The sequence below is a fragment of the Vipera berus genome, assembly GCF_964194415.1.
Source record: "Vipera berus genome assembly, chromosome: 1".
NCBI classification, from domain to species: domain Eukaryota; kingdom Metazoa; phylum Chordata; class Lepidosauria; order Squamata; family Viperidae; genus Vipera; species Vipera berus.
This window is the reverse complement of record NC_138202.1, coordinates 230068966-230088713: the sequence shown is the minus strand read 5'-3', so window position 1 is coordinate 230088713 and position 19748 is coordinate 230068966. Positions and strand designations below refer to the sequence as shown.

Below are 19748 nucleotides of genomic sequence, written 5' to 3'. Positions count from 1 at the left end.
GATTCCCTGTAAAGAAACAAATGTTTTCTAGTTATTGGTATTGTAGGATCACTGGTAAAAAAAAATTAAGTTGATCCTCCAGGCTTATTTTAAAGTATAGCTATTAAGAATTGGTTTTAATGTGAATGATAATAAATCCAGGTAAACTGCTTTTATAAATAGTTTGGCTAAAATGACCTGTTGTTCAATAACGTTTCCAGTTACCCAGTGCTCTGCAGCCCTGTTCTTGGTACACGGAGAACCTGAGAAGGCACTTGATAATGGTCCAAGATATGAAATTTCTCTTAGATGATCTGCAACCCATCAGTGATGACTTGGAAGCTCTAAAAGTACAACTTGAGCAATTAGAGGTAAATTATTGATTTCCATAGAAAGTAGGAATAGTATAGAAATGTTTATTAATTTAACAAATGTGGCTTACAAGATCCAGACTTATATGTCTGAGATAAGATTTCAAACCAGGTCTCTCCTATTTGAATTCAGTGTTTATGCGCTATATCATTTGCATGTAAAGAAAGGTTAATATGTAAAGTTACAATTTTTAGTAAGAGTAGTGGTAATATTACACAGGAGTCAATTTCATTATTCTTTTTTCTGATACGCAATACAACTTACACCCGACAGAATATAATTCGTTCTAATAGAATGAAAAGTAGAATTTGCCTATTTTTATTCTCATTTCATGCTACTATATTATACTTTATTTTTTATGCATATAGGCATTTGAATCAGGACTTGCTAGATTTGCTGTCACTTTGCAAAAAGATATGAAGTTGGCAGAAGGCTTTCTGAAATTACAGTCCAGAGATGTTCCTGCACAGCAGCTGGAAGATCTAAAAGAAAGCTATAAATGCTTAGAGAAGGAATTCTCCGCGGTCTGTGAAATGTCTTCAAACCGAGCAAAGCAAATAGCCTTTGCTGTAGACTCTGAAATGGTAGGTTCATGTTCCATATTTTGCTTACTTGAATAGATCATTTTTAAAAAAATAATTCACAGCAATACAAAGTTATGGTCTTGTACATAACCTTAAAATAATTCCCAATTTAAAATATAATACAATAAAATCATGTGAAATATTTGATGTCGAATTTATAGTTTGATATTGTCTCGCTTTTAAATTCAGGTACAGGTAGTCCTCAACTTACGAGCACAGTTGAGCCCAACTTTTCTGTTGCTGAGCGAGACAGTTGTTAAGTAAATTTTGCTAGATTTTTATGACCTTTCTTCCCACAGTTCTTAAGTGAATTATTGCACCTCTTAAATTAGGAACACGGTTCTTAAATGAATCTGGCTTCCCCATTGACTTTGCTTGTCAGAAGATCACAAAAGGTCATCACCTGGTCCCAGGACACGACAATCGTCATAACTATGAGTCAGTTGCCAAGCGTCTGAATTTTTGGTCACCTTACCATCAGGATGCTGCAATGGTCATAAGTGTGAAAAATGGCCATAAGTCACTTTTTTCAGTGCCTTTGTAACTTTGAATGAATTGTTGTAAGTTGAGGACTACCGGTGTTTGATCCCTTTCATCTCTTTTTTTATTTCTTCCAATCCTCTCCAACCTGTATCCCCTTGATTCCTTTCATATTTAAAAGCTCCATTGTGTATATGGGGAAGAATGTTATGGATTGGAAGGATAGGACTGATAGTTTCTGCATTGATAACATAAAATGACGTTTACAGATCTTCAGAACTCAAGAGTAAGAGTAATTTTGTTTTGCTGTGGCTTGCTATAATCTAAGAATGCTCTGGTTTCTTTTTAAGTCTGATAAAACTGTTAGCAAAATATATGTTTTAAACACACATATATATTTTTAGGGCAAGCTTGCTGTGTTGCATCAGGAACTTTTAGTCAGTCTTCAAGAGTTCACAGATTGGATCATTGAAAAGAGTGAAACGATGAATAATTTGAAGACAGTGAATGTTTGTGATGTGGAAGATGTGAAGCAAAAGCTTCAGTTAGCCAAGGCAAGTATCAGTTATTATTTATTAAATTTATTTGCCGCCATCTCGTCACAAGATGAGTCTAAATACTTACCAATTGATGGGGATGGATAAAAAACAACAACAACAACATTAGACCATTGTGATATAAACCCCATTATTTTTGTACCTATGTTGTGACATCAAACACATATGAAAAGGGTGAAGCTTAAGGCACAAAAGCAACAAGTTCCCTTTGCTCGCATTGCAAATGATGTTAACTTGGAATCACTCTCACTTACCAATAATCCAGATTAGCAATTTCCTGAATCAGTTACTCTGCATATGTTGTATAGGTGACATACCAACAATTGCACTAAATTATTACAGTAGCTGTAAATCTCCATAGTAGAAAGTAATTTATACAATTCATTGTAGGACCAAACATTCACCTCTACAAATACTAAGGATATCATTTAATAAATTATTATTCGTATATTTTCCCCGTTTTTTTAAAATAAAGTAGCTAAGCTTTAACATAGTTATAACTTCATTACTATGATTCTAAGATCTTTAGATTGAATATTAAGATCAAAGATAAATATAAAAGATTTAAAGTATCAGTTTTCACCAGAGTTGCACAAGGTTTTTGGACTCCATGGTGTCAACAGATAATAGAAGAAATACGATTCTAATGGTATAACTGTAATATTTTTATGGCAGTAAATACTCCTGATGTACTAATTGTTTTTCTTATATAATTCTAATTCTAGAATGTTTAATCAGTCTTCTCCAAGCAGGTACATTCCAGGTGAATTGGACCCACAACCTCATTATCATAAAACATAGCCTGTACTGGCTAAAGATGATAGGAGTTGTAATTTATCACATCTGGGCAGCAGTTGATTTGGATAAAGTATTCTTGATAACTTTATGAACAAAATAAAATTTGAAGCAAGTTCAGAAACATTTTTAACAATTTGTTGTTGTTAGTTGCGAAGTCGTGTCCGACCCATCGTGACCCTATGGACAATGTTCCTCCAGGCCTTCCTGTCCTCTACCATCTTCTGGAGTCCATCTAGGCTCACGCCTACTGCTTCAGTGACTCCATCCAGCCACCTCATTCTCTGTCGTCCCCTTCTTCTATTGCCCTCAATCTTTCCCAGCATTAGGCTCTTCTCCAGTGAGTCCTTCCTTCTCATTAGGTGGCCAAAGTATTTGAGTTTTAGCTTCAGGATCTGGCCTTCTAAAGAGCAGTTAGGGTTGATCTCCTCTAGGACTGACCGGTTTGATCGCCTTGCAGTCCAAGGGACTCGCAGGAGTCTTCTCCAGCACCAGAGTTCAAAGGCTTCAATTCTTTGGCGCTCAGCCTTTCTTATGGTCCAGCTTTCACTGCCATACATTGCAACTGGGAAGACCATAGCCTTGACTATACACACTTTTGTTGACAGGGTGATGTCTCTGCTTTTTAGTGTGCTGTCTAGATTTGCCATGGCTTTCCTCCCAAGGAGCAAGCGTCTTTTAATTTCTTGGCTACAGTCCCCATCTGCAGTGATCTTGGAGCCCAGGAAAATAAAATCTGTCACTACTTCCATTTCTTCCCCATCTATTTGCCAGGAATTGAGAGGGCCAGATGCCATGATCTTGGTTTTCTTAATATTTAGTTTCAACCCAAGTTTTGCACTCTCCTTCTTCACCCGCAACAAGAGGCTCTTTAGTTCTTCTTCACTTTCTGCCATTAGAGTGGTATCATCTGCATATCTTAGGTTGTTTCTTCCGGCAATCTTAATTCCAACTTTTGATTCATCTAGCCCTGCCTTTCTCATGATGTGCTCTGCATATAAGTTAAATAGGCAAGGCGACAGTATACAGCCTTGCCTGACTCCTTTCCCAATTTTGAACCAATCAGTGGTTCCGTGTCCAGTTCTCACTGTTGCTTCTTGGCCCGCATATAGATTTCTCAAGAGACAAATAAGATGGTCTGGTATGCCCATCTCTTTAAGGACTTGCCACAGTTTGTTATGATCCACACAATCAAAGGCTTTAGCATGGTCAATGAAGCAGAAGTAGATGTTTTTCTGGAACTCTCTAGCTTTCTCCATGATCCAGCGTATGTTAGCAATTTGATCTCTAGTTCCTCTGCCTCTTCGAAATCCTGCCTGTACTTCTGGTAGTTCTCGATCCACATACTGCTGGAGTCTAGCTTGTAGGATTTTAAGCATAACTTTACTAGCATGAGAAATGAGTGCAATGGTGCGATAGTTTGAACATTCTTTGGCACTGCCTTTCTTTGGAATTGGAATGAAAACTGATCTTTTCCAATCCTATGGCCACTGTTGAGTTTTCCAAATTTGCTGGCAAATTGAGTGTAGCACTTTTACTGCATCGTCTTTTAAGATTTTGAATAGCTCAGCTGGAATACTGTCACTTCCACTAGCTTTGTTGTTGCTCAGCTTTTCTAAGGCCCACTTCACTTCACATTCTAGGATGTCTGGCTCGAGGTCAGTGACCACCTCATTGTGATTATCAGGGACGTTAAGCTCATTCTTGTATAGTTCTTCTGTGTAATTTTGCCACCTCTTCTTAATCTCTTCTGCCTCTGTTAGGTCCCTGCCATTTTGGTCCTTTATCATGCCCATTTTTGCATTAAACGTTCCCTTCATTTCTCCAATTTTCTTGAAAAGATCTCTGGTCCTCCCTATTCTATTGTTTTCTTCTATTTCTTTGCATTGTTCATTTAAGAAGGCATTCTTATCTCTTCTAGCTATTCTTTGGAATTCTGCATTTAATTGGGCATATCTTTCTTTTTCTCCCTTGCCTTTTGCTTCCCTCCTTTCCTCAGCTATTTGCAAAGCTTCCTCAGACAGCCATTTTGCTTTTTTGCATTTCTTTTTCTTTGGGATGGTTTTGGTTGCTACCTGTTGTACAATGTTGCGAACCTCTGTCCATAGTTCTTCAGGCACTCTGTCTATCAGATCTAATTCCTTAAATCTATTTCTCACCTCTACTGTATATTGAACAGGGATATGATTTAATTCATACCTGACTGGCCTAGCGCTTTTCCCTACTTTCTTTAATTTAAGCCTAAACTTTGCAACAAGAAGCTCATGGTCTGAGCCACAGTCAGCTCCTGGTCTTGTTTTTACTGACTGTATAGAGCTTCTCCATCTTTGGCTGCAGAGCATATAGTCAATCTGATTTCTGTGTTGACCGTCTGGTGATGTCCATGTGTAAAGCCGTCTCTTGGGTTGTTGGAAAAGAGTGTTTGCTATGACCATCGTATTCTCTTGACAAAATTCTATCAGCCTGTGCCCTGCTTCATTTTGTACTCCAAGGCCAAACTTGCCTGTTATTCCAGTTATCTTTTGGCTTCCTACTTTAGCGTTCCAATCCCCCATGATGATAAGGACATCATTTTTTGGTGTTAGTTCTATAAGGTGCTGTAGGGCTTCATAGAACTGGTCAATTTCATCCTCTTCAGCACCGGTGGTTGGGGCATAGACTTGGACTACTGTGATATTGAATGGTTTGCCTTGGATTCGAACTGAGATCATTCTGTCATTTTGAGGATTGTATCCCAGTATTGCTTTTCCTATTTTTTTATTGACTATGAAGGCTACTCCATTTCTTCTGAGGGATTCTTGCCCGCAGTAGTATACCTGATGGTTATCTGAATTAAATTCACCCATTCCTGTCCATTTTAGTTCGCTGATACCTAAGATGTCAATGTTTAGTCTTGTCATCTCTTGTTTGACCACGTCCAGCTTTCCTTGATTCATGGATCTTACATTCCAGGTTCCTATGGAGAAAAAATCTTTACAGCATCGGACTTTCCTTTCACCACCAGACACATCCACAGCTGAGCGTCCTTTCGGCTTTGGCCCAGTCGCTTCATTGTTTCTGGCGCTACTAGTACTAGCCCTCTGCTCTTCCCCAGTAGCATATTGGACGCCTTCCGACCTGAGGGGCTCATCTTCCAGCGTCATATCGTTTTGCCTTTTGGTACTGTCCATAGGGTTTTCATGGCAAAGATACTGGAGTGGTTTGCCATTTCCTTCTCCAGTGGATCACGTTTTGTCAGAAATCTCTGCTATGACCTTTCCGTCTTGGGTGGCCCTGCACGGCATAGCTCATAGCTTCATTGAATTACGCAATCCCCTTCGCCACGACAAGGCAGTAATCCATGAAGGGGTTTTTAACAATACTGGTTTTCTAATTCCTGATAATGTTGTTTAGAATATTATCTGGCTTTTTTTTTTTTGCTTAATTTGCAGGACCAAGAAAAAGAGCTTGGATGTAGAAAAATGCAACTGGAATCTACAGCATTTGATATTCAGTTCTTCATTTCTGAACATGCCCAAGATCTGTCCCCAAACCAAAGCAAACAACTATTGAGGCTATTAAATTCTACACAACGACACTTCCAGGAAATGCAAGAAAAAATAAGATCTCAAGTGGATCATTTTGAATCTCTCTTACAAACAGCTCAAGTTCTTATTGATCAGCAGGTTTGCTTTTCTCCCTGGCCTTGTGCTTACTATATTACTAGATAGAAAAAGCAGCAAGGTGCCATCTGAACTCTGAAGCTGTTGAACAAGCTGTTGGGTTTATCCTTTAAAATTCTAGAGAGGCATTATCAAGAGTTAGTTTAATGATCATTTAAATTTACCCCTTCATAATAATTTTTACAATGTAACATTTTGACTTCTGAAAGTAGTAGGAAGTAACCTTTCAGTTAAGATTTTCCCCCCCTTAAAAATGAAAGATAAACAAGCAACAGTAACACAGAAAGTGTGAGTTCTAGGTTTGAGTGTGTAGAAAAAAGGGGAGTTTGGTGATTCAATCCTACTCCTTCCTATCAAGTACAGCCAGGGCTTTTTTTTCTCATAGAACGCTCAGAATGGAGTTCCGGCACCTTTTTTGGATGGAACCTTGTAGGGTAGGCAAGGCGGGTTGTATGACATGTGTGAGTTCCGGCACCTTTTTCTTTTACAAAAAAAGCACTGAGTACAGCCAAACCCATCAATGCCTTGGTATGTGGGAAAACCATTGTGTAGCTTAGTAATTTCCATGGTCTTTCATGGGTGAAATGATAACTTGTTGGGGTCGTGTTTTATATCCAAAGATGCCTACCTAGAGATTCCATCAACTGGTGTATGAAAAATAAAGACTTGGTCAGAAGACTTGTTCAAAATGGAGCTAATAGAAAAGGCATTAACTCTAACTAGATTCAAAAGATACCGCTTAAGGGCCAGGAGTGGAAGTCTTCATATTAGAAAGGCTAATACTTTATTAAAACAACACAGATTAAAAAAAATACATAGAATGGGATGATAGGATAAGTGAGCCAATGAATCTTATTGCACGTGTGCTTCTGTATTGTTTAAACTACATACATAATCTCAGTGCTGATAACATTGACATGTACCAACTATCTAACACATAGTTTTCAACTAACATTGGTTTTGACATCCCTGTTTTAGAATTAATGCTTGTGTGTTACAGATTTGGAACAAGACAGAAATTTGGATTTTTACACGCCTAATGCATGGCCAGACTTCTGCTGGGCAATTCCATCTCAAACTGGTCTCTTTACTTACAGCATTTGTGAGGTTTATCCGTACCTTTTATATTTCATTTCTTTAAACTGTGTGCAACTGCTATCATGTTTACAGCATACAATTTACAGCATACAGAAACAATTTCTAATGAAAGCTTTGCAACGTGTTTGCTTGAAAATTAACTTACACAACAACTTTTGTTTGCCTTTATGCAGCTTTGTTCTTATTCCAAAACAGGATTTGATGGATCAGCATGAGGAATTCCAAGAAAAATTACAGGATATATGTGATCTACTCACACAGACAGAAAATCAGATCATCGGCCACAAAGAGGCCCTTGTGATTGAAGATAGCAAGACTGAATTACAGCAATACCAAGCCAGGCAACAGGTAAATTATTGCATCAAAAACAGTTTGGATTTCACCAAGGGTCAGTTTGCACTGAGTGGAATCACTTCTCATGTTTAACTGTGGTTTTTAGCTTATTGAGAAAACCAAGACATTGTGAGTGCAAGCCCTGGATTATTGCTAAACCTGTGACATAAGCCCCAAATTGATGCATTATTCAGCAGATTCTCATTGAAACAAACAGTCTGTACTGAGAAAGTCAGGGATTTAGGAGTTAAAACAGATGCCTTTAATCTTCCCAAAGTTTCTATTTTTCCTAAATTAATCCCCCCAAATGTTACCAAAATTCCAGAAAAGGGGAAGGAAATAGAATAGCGTTGCCTTGTGGTTAAATAATGGTTCCCTGATTTGTATTACTTTTGCCATTCTTCAAGGAATTACAGAAAAATATGCAAGCAAATACACAGGCCTTGGCAGAAATTGTGAAAGATACAGAAATGTTCTTGAAAGAGAATGGGGACAAGCTGCCGTTGGAAGAAAAGACTGCTCTTGAGAGGAAACTGAATGAAGCGAAGACCAAGTGTTTGCTGCTAAGCCAGAAGGCAGAGGAATCCAGAAAAGAGCTGGATAAAGCTGTGACAACAGCTATTAAACAAGAAACAGAAAAGGTTCTTTGGCAAATATTTACTTTTCCTTTCAAAATGATTTATTTTCATAATTTTCCCTGGTGTGTACTTGTTGATATGATTGAGAGATTTAAAAAAAAATCATTTGACAACTGAAAGAGTTGATCATCATTATTCATTCGTGTATGCATATGTTTTCACTTATTCATCAAACATGTCTAGATTTATAAACATGTTCATTTTTAAATATAAAGGTAAAGGTTCCTCCGCACATGCGTGCTAGTCGTTTCCGTCTCTAGGGGCCGGTGCTCATCTCCGTTTCAAAGCCGAAGAGCCAGCGCTTGTCCGAGGACGTCTCTGTGGTCATGTGGCCGGCATGACTAGACGCCAAAGGCGCACGGAATGCTGTTACCTTCCCACCGTAGTGGTCCCTATTTTTCTACTTGCATTTTTACGTGCTTTCGAACTGCTAGGTTGGCAGAAGCTGGGACGAGTAACAGGCGCTCACTCTGTTATGCGGCACTCGGGATTCGACCCTCCAAACTGCCGACCATCTGATCGACAAGCTCAGCGTCCTAACCCACTGAGCCACCGCGTCCCTTTTATAAATATATTCATTTATAAATACATTCATCAAAGTACAGTTTAAAAAGAAATCCCAAACCATTGCAGAAGGCTTAGAAGCGGTGTAGTTCCACCACCCGTCCTTAGAGTAGAGGCTTTTCTAAACATAATAACTTTCCAGTGATTGTCTTGATTTTTCTAAGACTGGGGTAAAGCAATTAACATTCCATGGGTATTTGCAAGTAACCCAATGCTCCTAAAAACAAATGATGCTCTCTTAACAACCACTTGTTCGCTAGTTGAATTTATGATGGTGCTGAACAAGTGACGCTTAAGACTTAGGCAACATCAGTACAGTCACACGATCGTGAACCAGATGCTCGGCAACCTGCTTGCAATATCCCATAGTCACATGATCACCATGGTGAGACCTTCACTGCTGGCATCAGACAAGCAAAGTCGATGGGGAAGCTGGCAGGAGGTTGCAAATGATGAACACGTGGCATTGCGCCTAATGATGGCACAGAATTTGCCGAATGACGGCCACTGAAAGTACCAGAACTGCTGCCACTAAGCACCTTGGTTATGCAGCAGTGTTGGAAATTCCAGTCCCAATTACCATAGTTAAGTGAGGACTACTGCTTTCTATTGCTATTGCTGTTGGCATCCAAATAACCTGGCTGTTGTTGTATCTAAAGAATCGCAATATTTTAAGGAAGGAAAGCAAGCATAAAATCAGTGCACAGGATGATTATTATTATTATTATTATTATTATTATTATTATTATTATTATTATTATTATTATTATTATTATTATTATTATTATTATTATTATTATTATTATCAAGGATTGCCTTTGTTTTCACATTTGTTTTTAGGCTTACGGTTTTGGTATCCAGAAAGTTCTTTCGTTTTGAACCAAAATTTGCATTACTATAATAGATTGGGGACATTTTTGTATCTCTTCCCTGTGAATGTTTCTGAGCAAGCTATTGATGGTTTGAACTTCAATTGTTCAGGTTGCAGCGAGACAACAACTTGAAGAGAGCAAAAATGTGATAGAAAATCTTCTGGATTGGCTGTCAAATGTAGACAAGGATGCCGACCGTAGAGGTACAGATTGCAAGCCAACAATCAAACAGAATGGTACTCATTTTCCTGAAGGAGATGGAGAGGATTTGATTGGAGAGGAAGATGAAGTAAATGGCAACTTGCTAGAAACCCAAGAACAGAATGAAACTCTTGTAGATGGACGACATACACTGTTGGATGATAATCTCAACATGCAATACCAGAAAGCTAAGGTAATGTTTACACCTATTAGTAATTGCAAGCATTTCATTCTTGTCCTGGGGTGGGGGAAGGAGGTATGGATGGAGCAAAATGAATACACATTCTGGACTGTGCTTAAAACAGACTAGAATATGTAAAATAAGGTCTAGTACAGGGGTGTCAAACTGCCAGCCCGCGGGCTGGATGCGTCATGGTGAAACCGCACCCACCCTATTGCCGGCAATGGGGAAAAAGACACGATATGTCGCGACACATCACGTGACGTTGCGAGTTTGACACCCCTGGTCTAGTGGAATCAAAGCTTATTGCTGGGACCATTTTAAGTCCCTAAATCTCCAGAACTATTGAAAATGCCACCTTTTTTCTTGGTGCACTGCAAGGCTCAAAGAGTTCTCATCGGAAATTATATCACAAGATTCAAGAGTGGAACCAAGAGGTGGTTTTGATTTCTACTTTGGAGTTGAAGGTACTCAGAGAAAAGAAAAGTCAGCAGAAAGTGGGGAAAAAAACTCTTTCCAACATAATACAACAACAGGTTACATACAAAGGAGCCTAAACGCCCCTATAAATCAGGGACTCAGTATTAGAAATAATTTCATGTTGTACCCAAGAAGCATACGTGATGAAATGTATATGATGAGTCAGTTTGGTGTAGTGATAAAGGTACCAGGCTAGAGATTGTGAGTTCGAGTCCTGTATTAGGCCAGCTGGATGTCCTTGGGGTAGTCATTCTCTCTCAGCCCAATTCACGTCACAGATTTCTTGCTGTGGGGAAAACAGCAGGAAGGAGTATTATATACTGTATATTTGCTGCCTTGAGTTACTTCTAAGGATTACAAAAATACATATTTTGACATGATCTCAACCAGAACCTTTTGAATAAGTTTTAACATGTTTGGATGTGATCATTTTGGCAGTGAGAGATTAAATGAGAATTAGCGGTAGTATATACCGGTAGCAAAGAATCAGTTGTTGATTCTTAGTGATTTTCAATATTCTATGAATAGAAATTTGCTAAAAATGGTGTCCTGCTGTAGAGCAAAAGTCTAATTCCATGCACTCTGGGTTTCTCCCCAGGCGCAACATGAAAAAATTATTTCACAGCAACAAGCCGTCATTGTAGCAACACAATCCGCCCAGGCTCTGCTTGAGAAGCAAGGACATCATCTTTCACCAGAGGAGAAAGAAAAAATCCAAAAGAACTTAAAGGAGCTGAAGGTGCAGTACGACACTGCATTGGCTGAATCCGAGCAGAAGCTGAAATTGACACGCTCGCTACAGGAGGAGCTTGAGAAATTTGATGCAGATTACTTGGAATTTGAAAGTTGGCTGCAGCTGGCAGAGCAAGAACTGGAGAACCTGGAGATTGGAGCCTCTGACTTCGGCGGCATCGTCATCAAACTGCAAAGGCAGAAAAGCTTTTCGGAAGATGTCATTTCTCACAAAGGGGATTTGAGGTTTATCACCATTGCTGGACAGAGAGTATTGGAGGCTGCTAAATCCTGCAACAAAACAGAAGGTGTCAGATATGAGAAAGAAGGCATGGATACTTCATCAACTTACATGGAAGTACAGGATAAGCTGGATAGAGCAACTAGTCGCTTCAAAACTCTCTACTCTAAGGTAAATTGAATTGTATGTGCATGGGATTTTCTAATTTATTGCATCATATCCTGCCTTGCTTCACAGTTTTCCAACTCTGGTTCTCCCCATATTTTTTAATCTCTCCGAGTCAAATTGGGCTGAGGGAAAGCGACTAGCTGATATACAGCTAGTCCTCAACAAACCACAGTTGGTGCTAGAACTTCTATTGCTGAGCAAGGTGGTCATTAAATGAGTTGTGCCTGATTTTTGTCCCATTTTTTGCCACTGTTAAGCAATTCACTGTGGCCATTAAGTGGATCACATGGTCATTAAGCAAATCCAGATTCTCCCATTGATTTTCCTTGTCAGAAGCTGGCTGGGAAAGTCTCAGATGGCAGTCGTGACCCCAGGAAGCTACAACCGTCATAAATACATACCAGTTGCCAAGTGCCCCAATTTTCATCGTTACTGTGACAATGTGGCAGTGGTTCTCAGTGCAAGAATCAATCATAAGCAGATTTTTCCAGGGCTCTTGCAATTTTGAATGATCGCTAATCAAATGGACCTACGTCAAGGACTGCCTGTGTTGCAGTGAGCACAGTGTTTTAGTTGGGACCATTCCTGAATACAGCCAGCGAAGACCTAGTGACATTTCTGAAAATGAGGCTAAAAATTGGTTGGAAATATATACATAAAATCTGTCTGAATGATTTTTTCCTGATGATTTATGTACCAATTCCACACCAGGTGCACATTATTACCTGTGATTTATTGATTGTTTTCCAGGAGGTTTCTGGGTATAATTCAAAGAGCACGTTTTAACCTTTGAACTTCTATATAGTTTGGCCTTCACCTATTGGTGTAGGTGAATCAACTGTTTTAGCCTGAGCTAAAATTCTGCTAGGCAGCTTTGAGGCCAAACAGTTGTGTGTTAAGACAATGAATTTATTAAACACACACTTCTAAACCTTAAATTCTAGTAGTGCATACAAAGTTCAGTGTTAATTACTTTGCTACAATCTACAGAAGTTTCATAGTCAATTTTTTTACCATGTATATAGTTTGGCATATGTCCACTAGATGGCGCTAAGTGTATCAATAAAACAATTGCTCAGTAGTCAGAAGAGAGAAAAAAACGATGAGAAAACTTCTAAAATTAGATTCTTCCAATGCAGATCCTTCCAATGAGCACAAAGGGAAGTATCACCCTTTCCTCAAACTATTACCTTTATCTTCACTGAAAGAAAATGGTATATGCCAGTATTTTGAAAACCAATTTCCTACTAAGCTGATAAAACAGTGAATAAGAGGAAACTTCTACCATACTGTAGAAAATGTTAATAGTATAAAATCAATAGCATTTTGTGGAAATATAGACATAAAAAAATTGTAATATATTTTATTGATTTTTTAAAACATAGATCACTTAATAATTGGTGAACAGTGTGTTGTCTGGGTTTACATTTGTAAAACAATCACTAACAATTGATTTCTATAATCCATAATCCACATAATGGTTTTACTTGATTTCCTCTTTTCCTCAAAATGTCCTCGTGTGTATGTACACACACACACACACACACCAGTATATTTCTTTTCTATCCAATCATTCTGGTTGCTTCATCATAGATTCTGTTACAGTCCTATTTAAATTTGTTTCTCCCACAAAATTCAAAGTATTCTTACTGGTTAAGATTTTCTCAATTTTTTAAAAAAAAATTAAGTCTATTTTTTCCATATGAACCATCTCAGCACTTTTACATTTCTTAAGGAATAGATAAAACAGTAAAAAAAAGAAAGGAGAGCAAGAGTAAAGAAATATAAAAAAATAACATACTACTTAAAATATATATCCCTCCTAAGCTAATATATGTTTGTTTCCAAGATTTCTTATCTTTTTAACCATAATTAAAAATACGTTTAATCTTTAAATATTCCATTTAATACATCTAGTCGTCTGGTCTTTTAACTGTTATTCAAAAAAAACGTTTTGGTGTGGGGTTTTTTTGGAAATATAGATATCAAATTTATTGATGTGCTAATTGTGTGAATGCAGTCACTGGGACTACAATAAGATTAAAAACATAAATAATTTGTCATTGGATTTTTGTATTTCTTGATGAGATGGCCACAAGTATTTTCTTGACTTGATCTCCTAGTTTGTTCCCATCTATCTTACCACTGTGTGTTTAGGTCCAAATGTTGATTTATTACAACTGAAACGTGAAAAGACCATATAGCAAAATTAAGTAGAATTAAATTTTATCCACTGTTGGAACAGTTTCTGACAAAATCAGTATGGAATGAATGCCTACGGCAAATTACAAGGGTATAACTACAAATATAATTTTAAAAAGCATTTCTCCTTTTTAAATGTTGTTTTCTATTCTACATCCTTCTAGTGTAGTATCTTTGGAAATAATCTCAAAGATCTGGTTGATAAATACCAGAATTACAAAGATGCTGCATCTGGACTTCTGTCTGGACTCCAGGACTGTGAACAAGTTGTGAATAAGCAACTATTTGAAGCAATTGCTGGGGATCCAAAAAATCTCCAAAGGCAGCTAGAAGAAACCAAGGTAAATCTTGTGCTAGGTTAAAGACATTAAGGCAAGGGCAGATTACAAGGTAAAAAAAGGGAAAACCCTCCATATTTTAATGCAATTTGCCCAATGCAGATTTTCCTGAAACTGTATGATAACTTGAATTAGTGGTGTGGTGGCCTAAAGGTGGAGCTCTTGCCTCACAATCAGGAGGCTGTGAGTTCAGTCCTAGGTAGTGGCAGATAATTTTTCTCTCTGGACGCAATGAGTAATTATCTGCTGTGAACTCCACGTAGGTGTCAGGAGGGGCAGCCAGCCAGTAAACTCTTGAGCTCCATTCAATCGCCCCGACTTCACCCCAATGCAAGGAATTACAGGGTCGCTAAAAGAAAAGAAAAGATAGCCTGAATACAAATACCTTTCAATACTTCAACTTTTTCAAAATGTGTAAGAAAGTGATATTAGGGAAAGTATGCACAAAATACTTTCTTGAGTTAAAATAAAATTGCTGATCAAGGTTGGATAGGCTTTGATTTTTTTTTTCACTTTTTCAAGTTAAAATGACTCTTACAGGAACAACACGTTTACTTGATGCTTTTTTTAAAAGCTTGAAAATGTTGTGGTGCTTTACCTAATATTAGAAAGGTACTGCCTATATGTCTTCGGAATCGTTTTGAAAGTAACTACAGACTTGTTGCCTATCAAGAAAAAGAGAACAGCATTAGTTCAGAAGTTTCCAATGTATTAAAAATAAGTTTGGGTTAAATTTCATAAAAGAGGTAGGGAGCATCTTTAGTCCTCACTTAACAGTGGTAATTGGGACCAGAATTTCCATCACTAAATGACATGGCTGTAAAGCATGATGTCACATGGCTGTGCTGTTTAGTGATGGAAATTCTGGCACTTCCTAATGCCATCATTAGGGAAATCACCACAGATCGTTAAGCAAGGACAAGACATGGTTGCCATTTGCAACCTCCTGCTGGCTTCCCCAATGACTTTGCTTGTAGAAAGCTGGCAAAGAACATCACAAATGGTGATCATATGACCACAGGAATGCTGTGACTGATATAAGTACGAGGACCAGTCATAAGGACCATCTGTTCAGTGGTGTAATAACTTTGAATGGTTGCTGAATGAGTGACAACTTTGGGCAACTGCTGAATGTGGTCCAGGCCACAGGGCTGGGAGGTTAGATGGGCTGGGAGATTACCATTGCTGTTGAATGTTCATTGGGTTTGATATCACAAGCCTACAATTTTTATCCTACTGTTTGTTGCTCTTGGAATTTTGCTTGTTTGTTTGTTTGTCAATTGATCAAATTTATTGGCTGCCCATCTTACCACCAGGTAACTCTCGGCAGCTTACAGTGTCCATCGTTAGCCTCCCTCAGTTATACTTGTGAGATGAGTTCTTTACATTGTAAGCTGCCCTGAGTCTTCGGAGAAGGGCGGGATATAAATGGGATTAAAAAAAAGCGAATTGATTTAATAAATAAATAAATGCTTTAAAAAAAAGTCTCATTTAAGCCAAAGCTACTTTTTGCAGCTGATAAAACTACTTGGTAATCCCGCAAAACAGTGACAGTGACCTTGCCTGCATGAATAGGATAATCCTTTTACCGAGATTAAGTGTTCAAAATGCTCTTCATTCCCCAAGGTCCTTGCTTTTTTTCTAGTATTCTCCAAGGCTTTCCTTAAAAAGCAAAGCAACACCTGCCCCAACCCTCATGGGAAAAGTGATTATTGTTGCAATAATGAAAAATAATTACATCTTAATACAATAAAGTCAACACATTACTGAAACTGAAAATAGCAAAATAATAAATTAAGGCACAGCTATGGGACAACCCAAAGAAATAAAACAAGAATGCAGCTTAGATAAAGATAAAATGTTTTGTGCATATGGCATAAAGCAAAATGTTCAGAGAAAGACGAGCAAGAGAGCTGTTCTGTCGCGGCCTGTCCCTTTTGTGTTCCAAGTGACATCTCTCACAGCAGGCTGTAGTTTTAAAATAATAAATATTTTTCCCAATGAAGAAGAGTGTGTTGACATGATATTAAGATGAAGTATAAAATGTGTGCTGGTTGACAATTAAGGTTGATGTTGGTGAAGTGCTTGGCACTCTAGTTGTCCTCTCCTCAGTATAATACTGTATGTAATGAACAAAATGCACCTATTATTAAACTGAAAATTTGTATCACAGATATTCAGCTCCTCATTCAGCTCCTCAATGACCTCAGTCATTGAGATGACTCTTTATCAAAAGCCTGGGTAAGGAAAGAGACAAATATGTCACAGAGGGCAAAATATGCCAGGAAAGTTTCTTCTAACCTCATGGAATTGAATAAGAGTACAATCAGCAACAGGCTACATAGTACACTGCTTGCTCAAATGAAAATTAATATTCATTTTTTGTGCTGCACCAGACCAAGAATTCATGTTGTGTTGAACGTGAAAATATATGTATATATGTATATATGTATATATATGTGTGTGTGTATATATATGTGTGTGTGTGTGTGTATATATATATATGTATATTTAAATGGTACAATTTTATAGGTGCTTCAAGGACAAGTATCTAGTCATCAGGTTGCAGTAGAGAAATTGAAAAAAGCAGCTGAAGTGCTTTTTGACACGAGAGGAGAATTATTGCCGGACAAAGATGAAATCCAGCATACACTGGGTAAGATGAGTCACAGCCTCTTCTGTTTTCTTCTTCCATTGCTCACATTTGGAGATTTCTGCTCTGGTTGACTTTGTGACTCCTTCTTTTTTCCTTCCTTGACTCATCTGTTTCTACCTTTGTTCTTTAATTCTGAGCCAAATTTCGGATCCAGCTCCTCACATTTGATGCTTTCAATCTACAGACAGTAAATCATTATCCAGCTTTTACTTAAATTTAGAGGGAGGGAGAGCCATTGTTTAATATAAAGTCATAGGATTTATTTAATAGTGCTTAAATATGGCTCAGTTGTGAACTAACATTTTTGAACCAGATCTGATTGTAGCAGATCATTTTTAAACGCTGATTCATGCTAACTTTCTGACTTGTGTGTGTATGTGTAAACCGGTTTTGAAGTGCAAATGGACTGCGGGGGCTGAGATGGAGGACAGAGAATATACAAGAGTAAATTACATGAAGGTTACAGTGACCTTCCAATTTATTTATGACATTATGAAAGAGCATCTGCTTTACATCAAAATGTATCCTTGGCTATATAATACAAATCATATCTTTTAAATAGATGTAAGACATCTGCAAGAAAAAAATAGAGAATTTAGCAAGATAAAAGCTGTTTACCAAACAAAGAAAACAATTTTTTCAGATTTCCAGGTTATGTTTAAAGAATTTCTGCACATGCCTAGTGAACATGAAAACTAGCCAGGCATATGTAGAATTTTGTTTCATATTTTAAGCAGAAAAGAATTGGAGAAGTGCATTCATAGTGCACTCAAGCATTATAAGCTGAACATACCTGAATTCAATTAGGGAATTACGAATTTCAGTGACTTAATTTAATACGTATATTGATAGAGAGAGACTGTTACCAAGAAATGTGTGGTTAATAACTGATTAAATAAAATTTGGATCTAGGGCTGATCCTGTTATTTCAGTAAATTAAACCGTAGAATCTAGAGTAGGTGATATTTGAAGTTTTTGCATTTCTTTAAAAATTATAACTGGTCTGGTCTAACAAACTATACGGATTACTGGAACTTATATAAAGATCTAAAGATACAAGAGAAAACTGGGCATGCTAACTTAAGGCTTAACTTCTTTGATTTTAATCCTGGATTATGGGAAATCTGTTTAACATAGTATCTATTTAACATATATTGCTATTTTTTTATTTTTGCCTTGCAATGCTTAATGCTGATAAATTTCTATATGTCTATTTAGCCATCTAATCTTTTTATGTCTGTTATTTTATTACCCATGATTATTTATGCTGCATAAAAGTGTGCAAAAGACAGGCCTGTAATTTCATAGAAAAATTAATATTGTATATTGGGAGATGTAATTCATAAAAGCCCATTTTTATCTATCAATCTTTATTGTGAGAATGTAAGGTAATTTAGTGAGACTTACAGTAATGATCTTCAAGAGTGATTCAAAAACATTTGGTGAAATCCTCTTTTAAAAAATTATAGTCTTTTCACCTTAGCACTGGTTCCTTAGAATTGCTATAATTAGGTAGTGTTTTAACAGGATGAATCCACCAGCGTTATCCACAAATTTCAGGTACTCTAGACATAGATCTGAAATAGAATGAATTAGATGTTTTCAAACCCCTGGAAACATATTGTCAAAGTTGGCTAATGTGAAACTCCTCCTATATTTCATATTATGAATCTACGGATTCATAATATTCATAATATCTCTATTATGAATTTATAATCCATATTATGAACATCTCCAAGGAACCATTGTCTTGTATTTTACCAGTTTCCTAGACATAAATGGAAAAAACGAATATAGGAAAACAGTTACTGTGGGTGAATAAATATTCATTTAACTTAGATGAATGTTTTAGAAACTAAAAAGAAAAATAGTTGAAAAGGAAAAGCAGTTTAATCTCTTTTTTTAACTGACAAATGAGTTTAGCTGAATACCTTATGCTTCTGAAGCACTTATAGAGAGAAATCTGGAAAAAAAACCACAACACACTCGAAATCCTGATTGTGGAGATAAATGCAAGGTATGATCCTGTACTGTAGATCTCAGAAATAGCACAGCATCCATGCTGTGGCATGGAAATGGTAACTTACATGATAAGCCATTTCAGTTTTCAGCTTGTATTCTGAGTTCACATACAGATTTCTTCTTGAAGACTTCTATAGACCTATCTTATTACTAAGGGACATTTAGAAGTCACATTCAGATTGGCAAATTTCCTTTTAAAGTTCTGCAGGTTTATTTAATAGAATTTTACAGAAGACGGATTGTTGGATATAATTCTATAGAACAGTGGTCCCCCACCTTTTGGGTACCAGGGACCGGTTCCGTGGAGAAAGGTTTTTCCACTGACAGGAGAGTGTGTGGTTTTGTGTGCTGCCTGCATCCCACGGATGGGACCTTTGCTTGTTTGTGCGGACCGGTTGCTGGCATGCCGCGGCCCAATACGGGTCCACGGACTGGGGGTTGGGACTCCTGCTATAGAAGATAACCCCTTCTATTATAAGGTTCACCAGCATGATCTCTCTCTCTCTCTCTCTCTCTCTCTCTCTCTCTCTCTCTCTCTGTGTGTGTGTGTGTGTGTGTGTGTGTGTGTGTGTGTGTGTGTATAAATAAAAGAT

At 37.5% G+C, this 19748-nt stretch overlaps 1 protein-coding gene across 1 annotated transcript in view; it reads left to right on the top strand.

Moving 5' to 3' along the window:
• The window catches only part of DST (dystonin), a 315143-nt gene that overhangs the window by 174221 nt on the left and 121174 nt on the right, over positions 1 to 19748 (top strand). The window contains exons 36-41 of the mRNA XM_081346025.1: positions 7723 to 7875; positions 8268 to 8501; positions 10044 to 10328; positions 11395 to 11940; positions 14304 to 14480; positions 17010 to 17133. Coding sequence (XP_081202151.1) covers positions 7723 to 7875; positions 8268 to 8501; positions 10044 to 10328; positions 11395 to 11940; positions 14304 to 14480; positions 17010 to 17133 — 1519 coding nt within the window. The remainder of the gene's footprint in view (positions 1 to 7722; positions 7876 to 8267; positions 8502 to 10043; positions 10329 to 11394; positions 11941 to 14303; positions 14481 to 17009; positions 17134 to 19748) is intronic.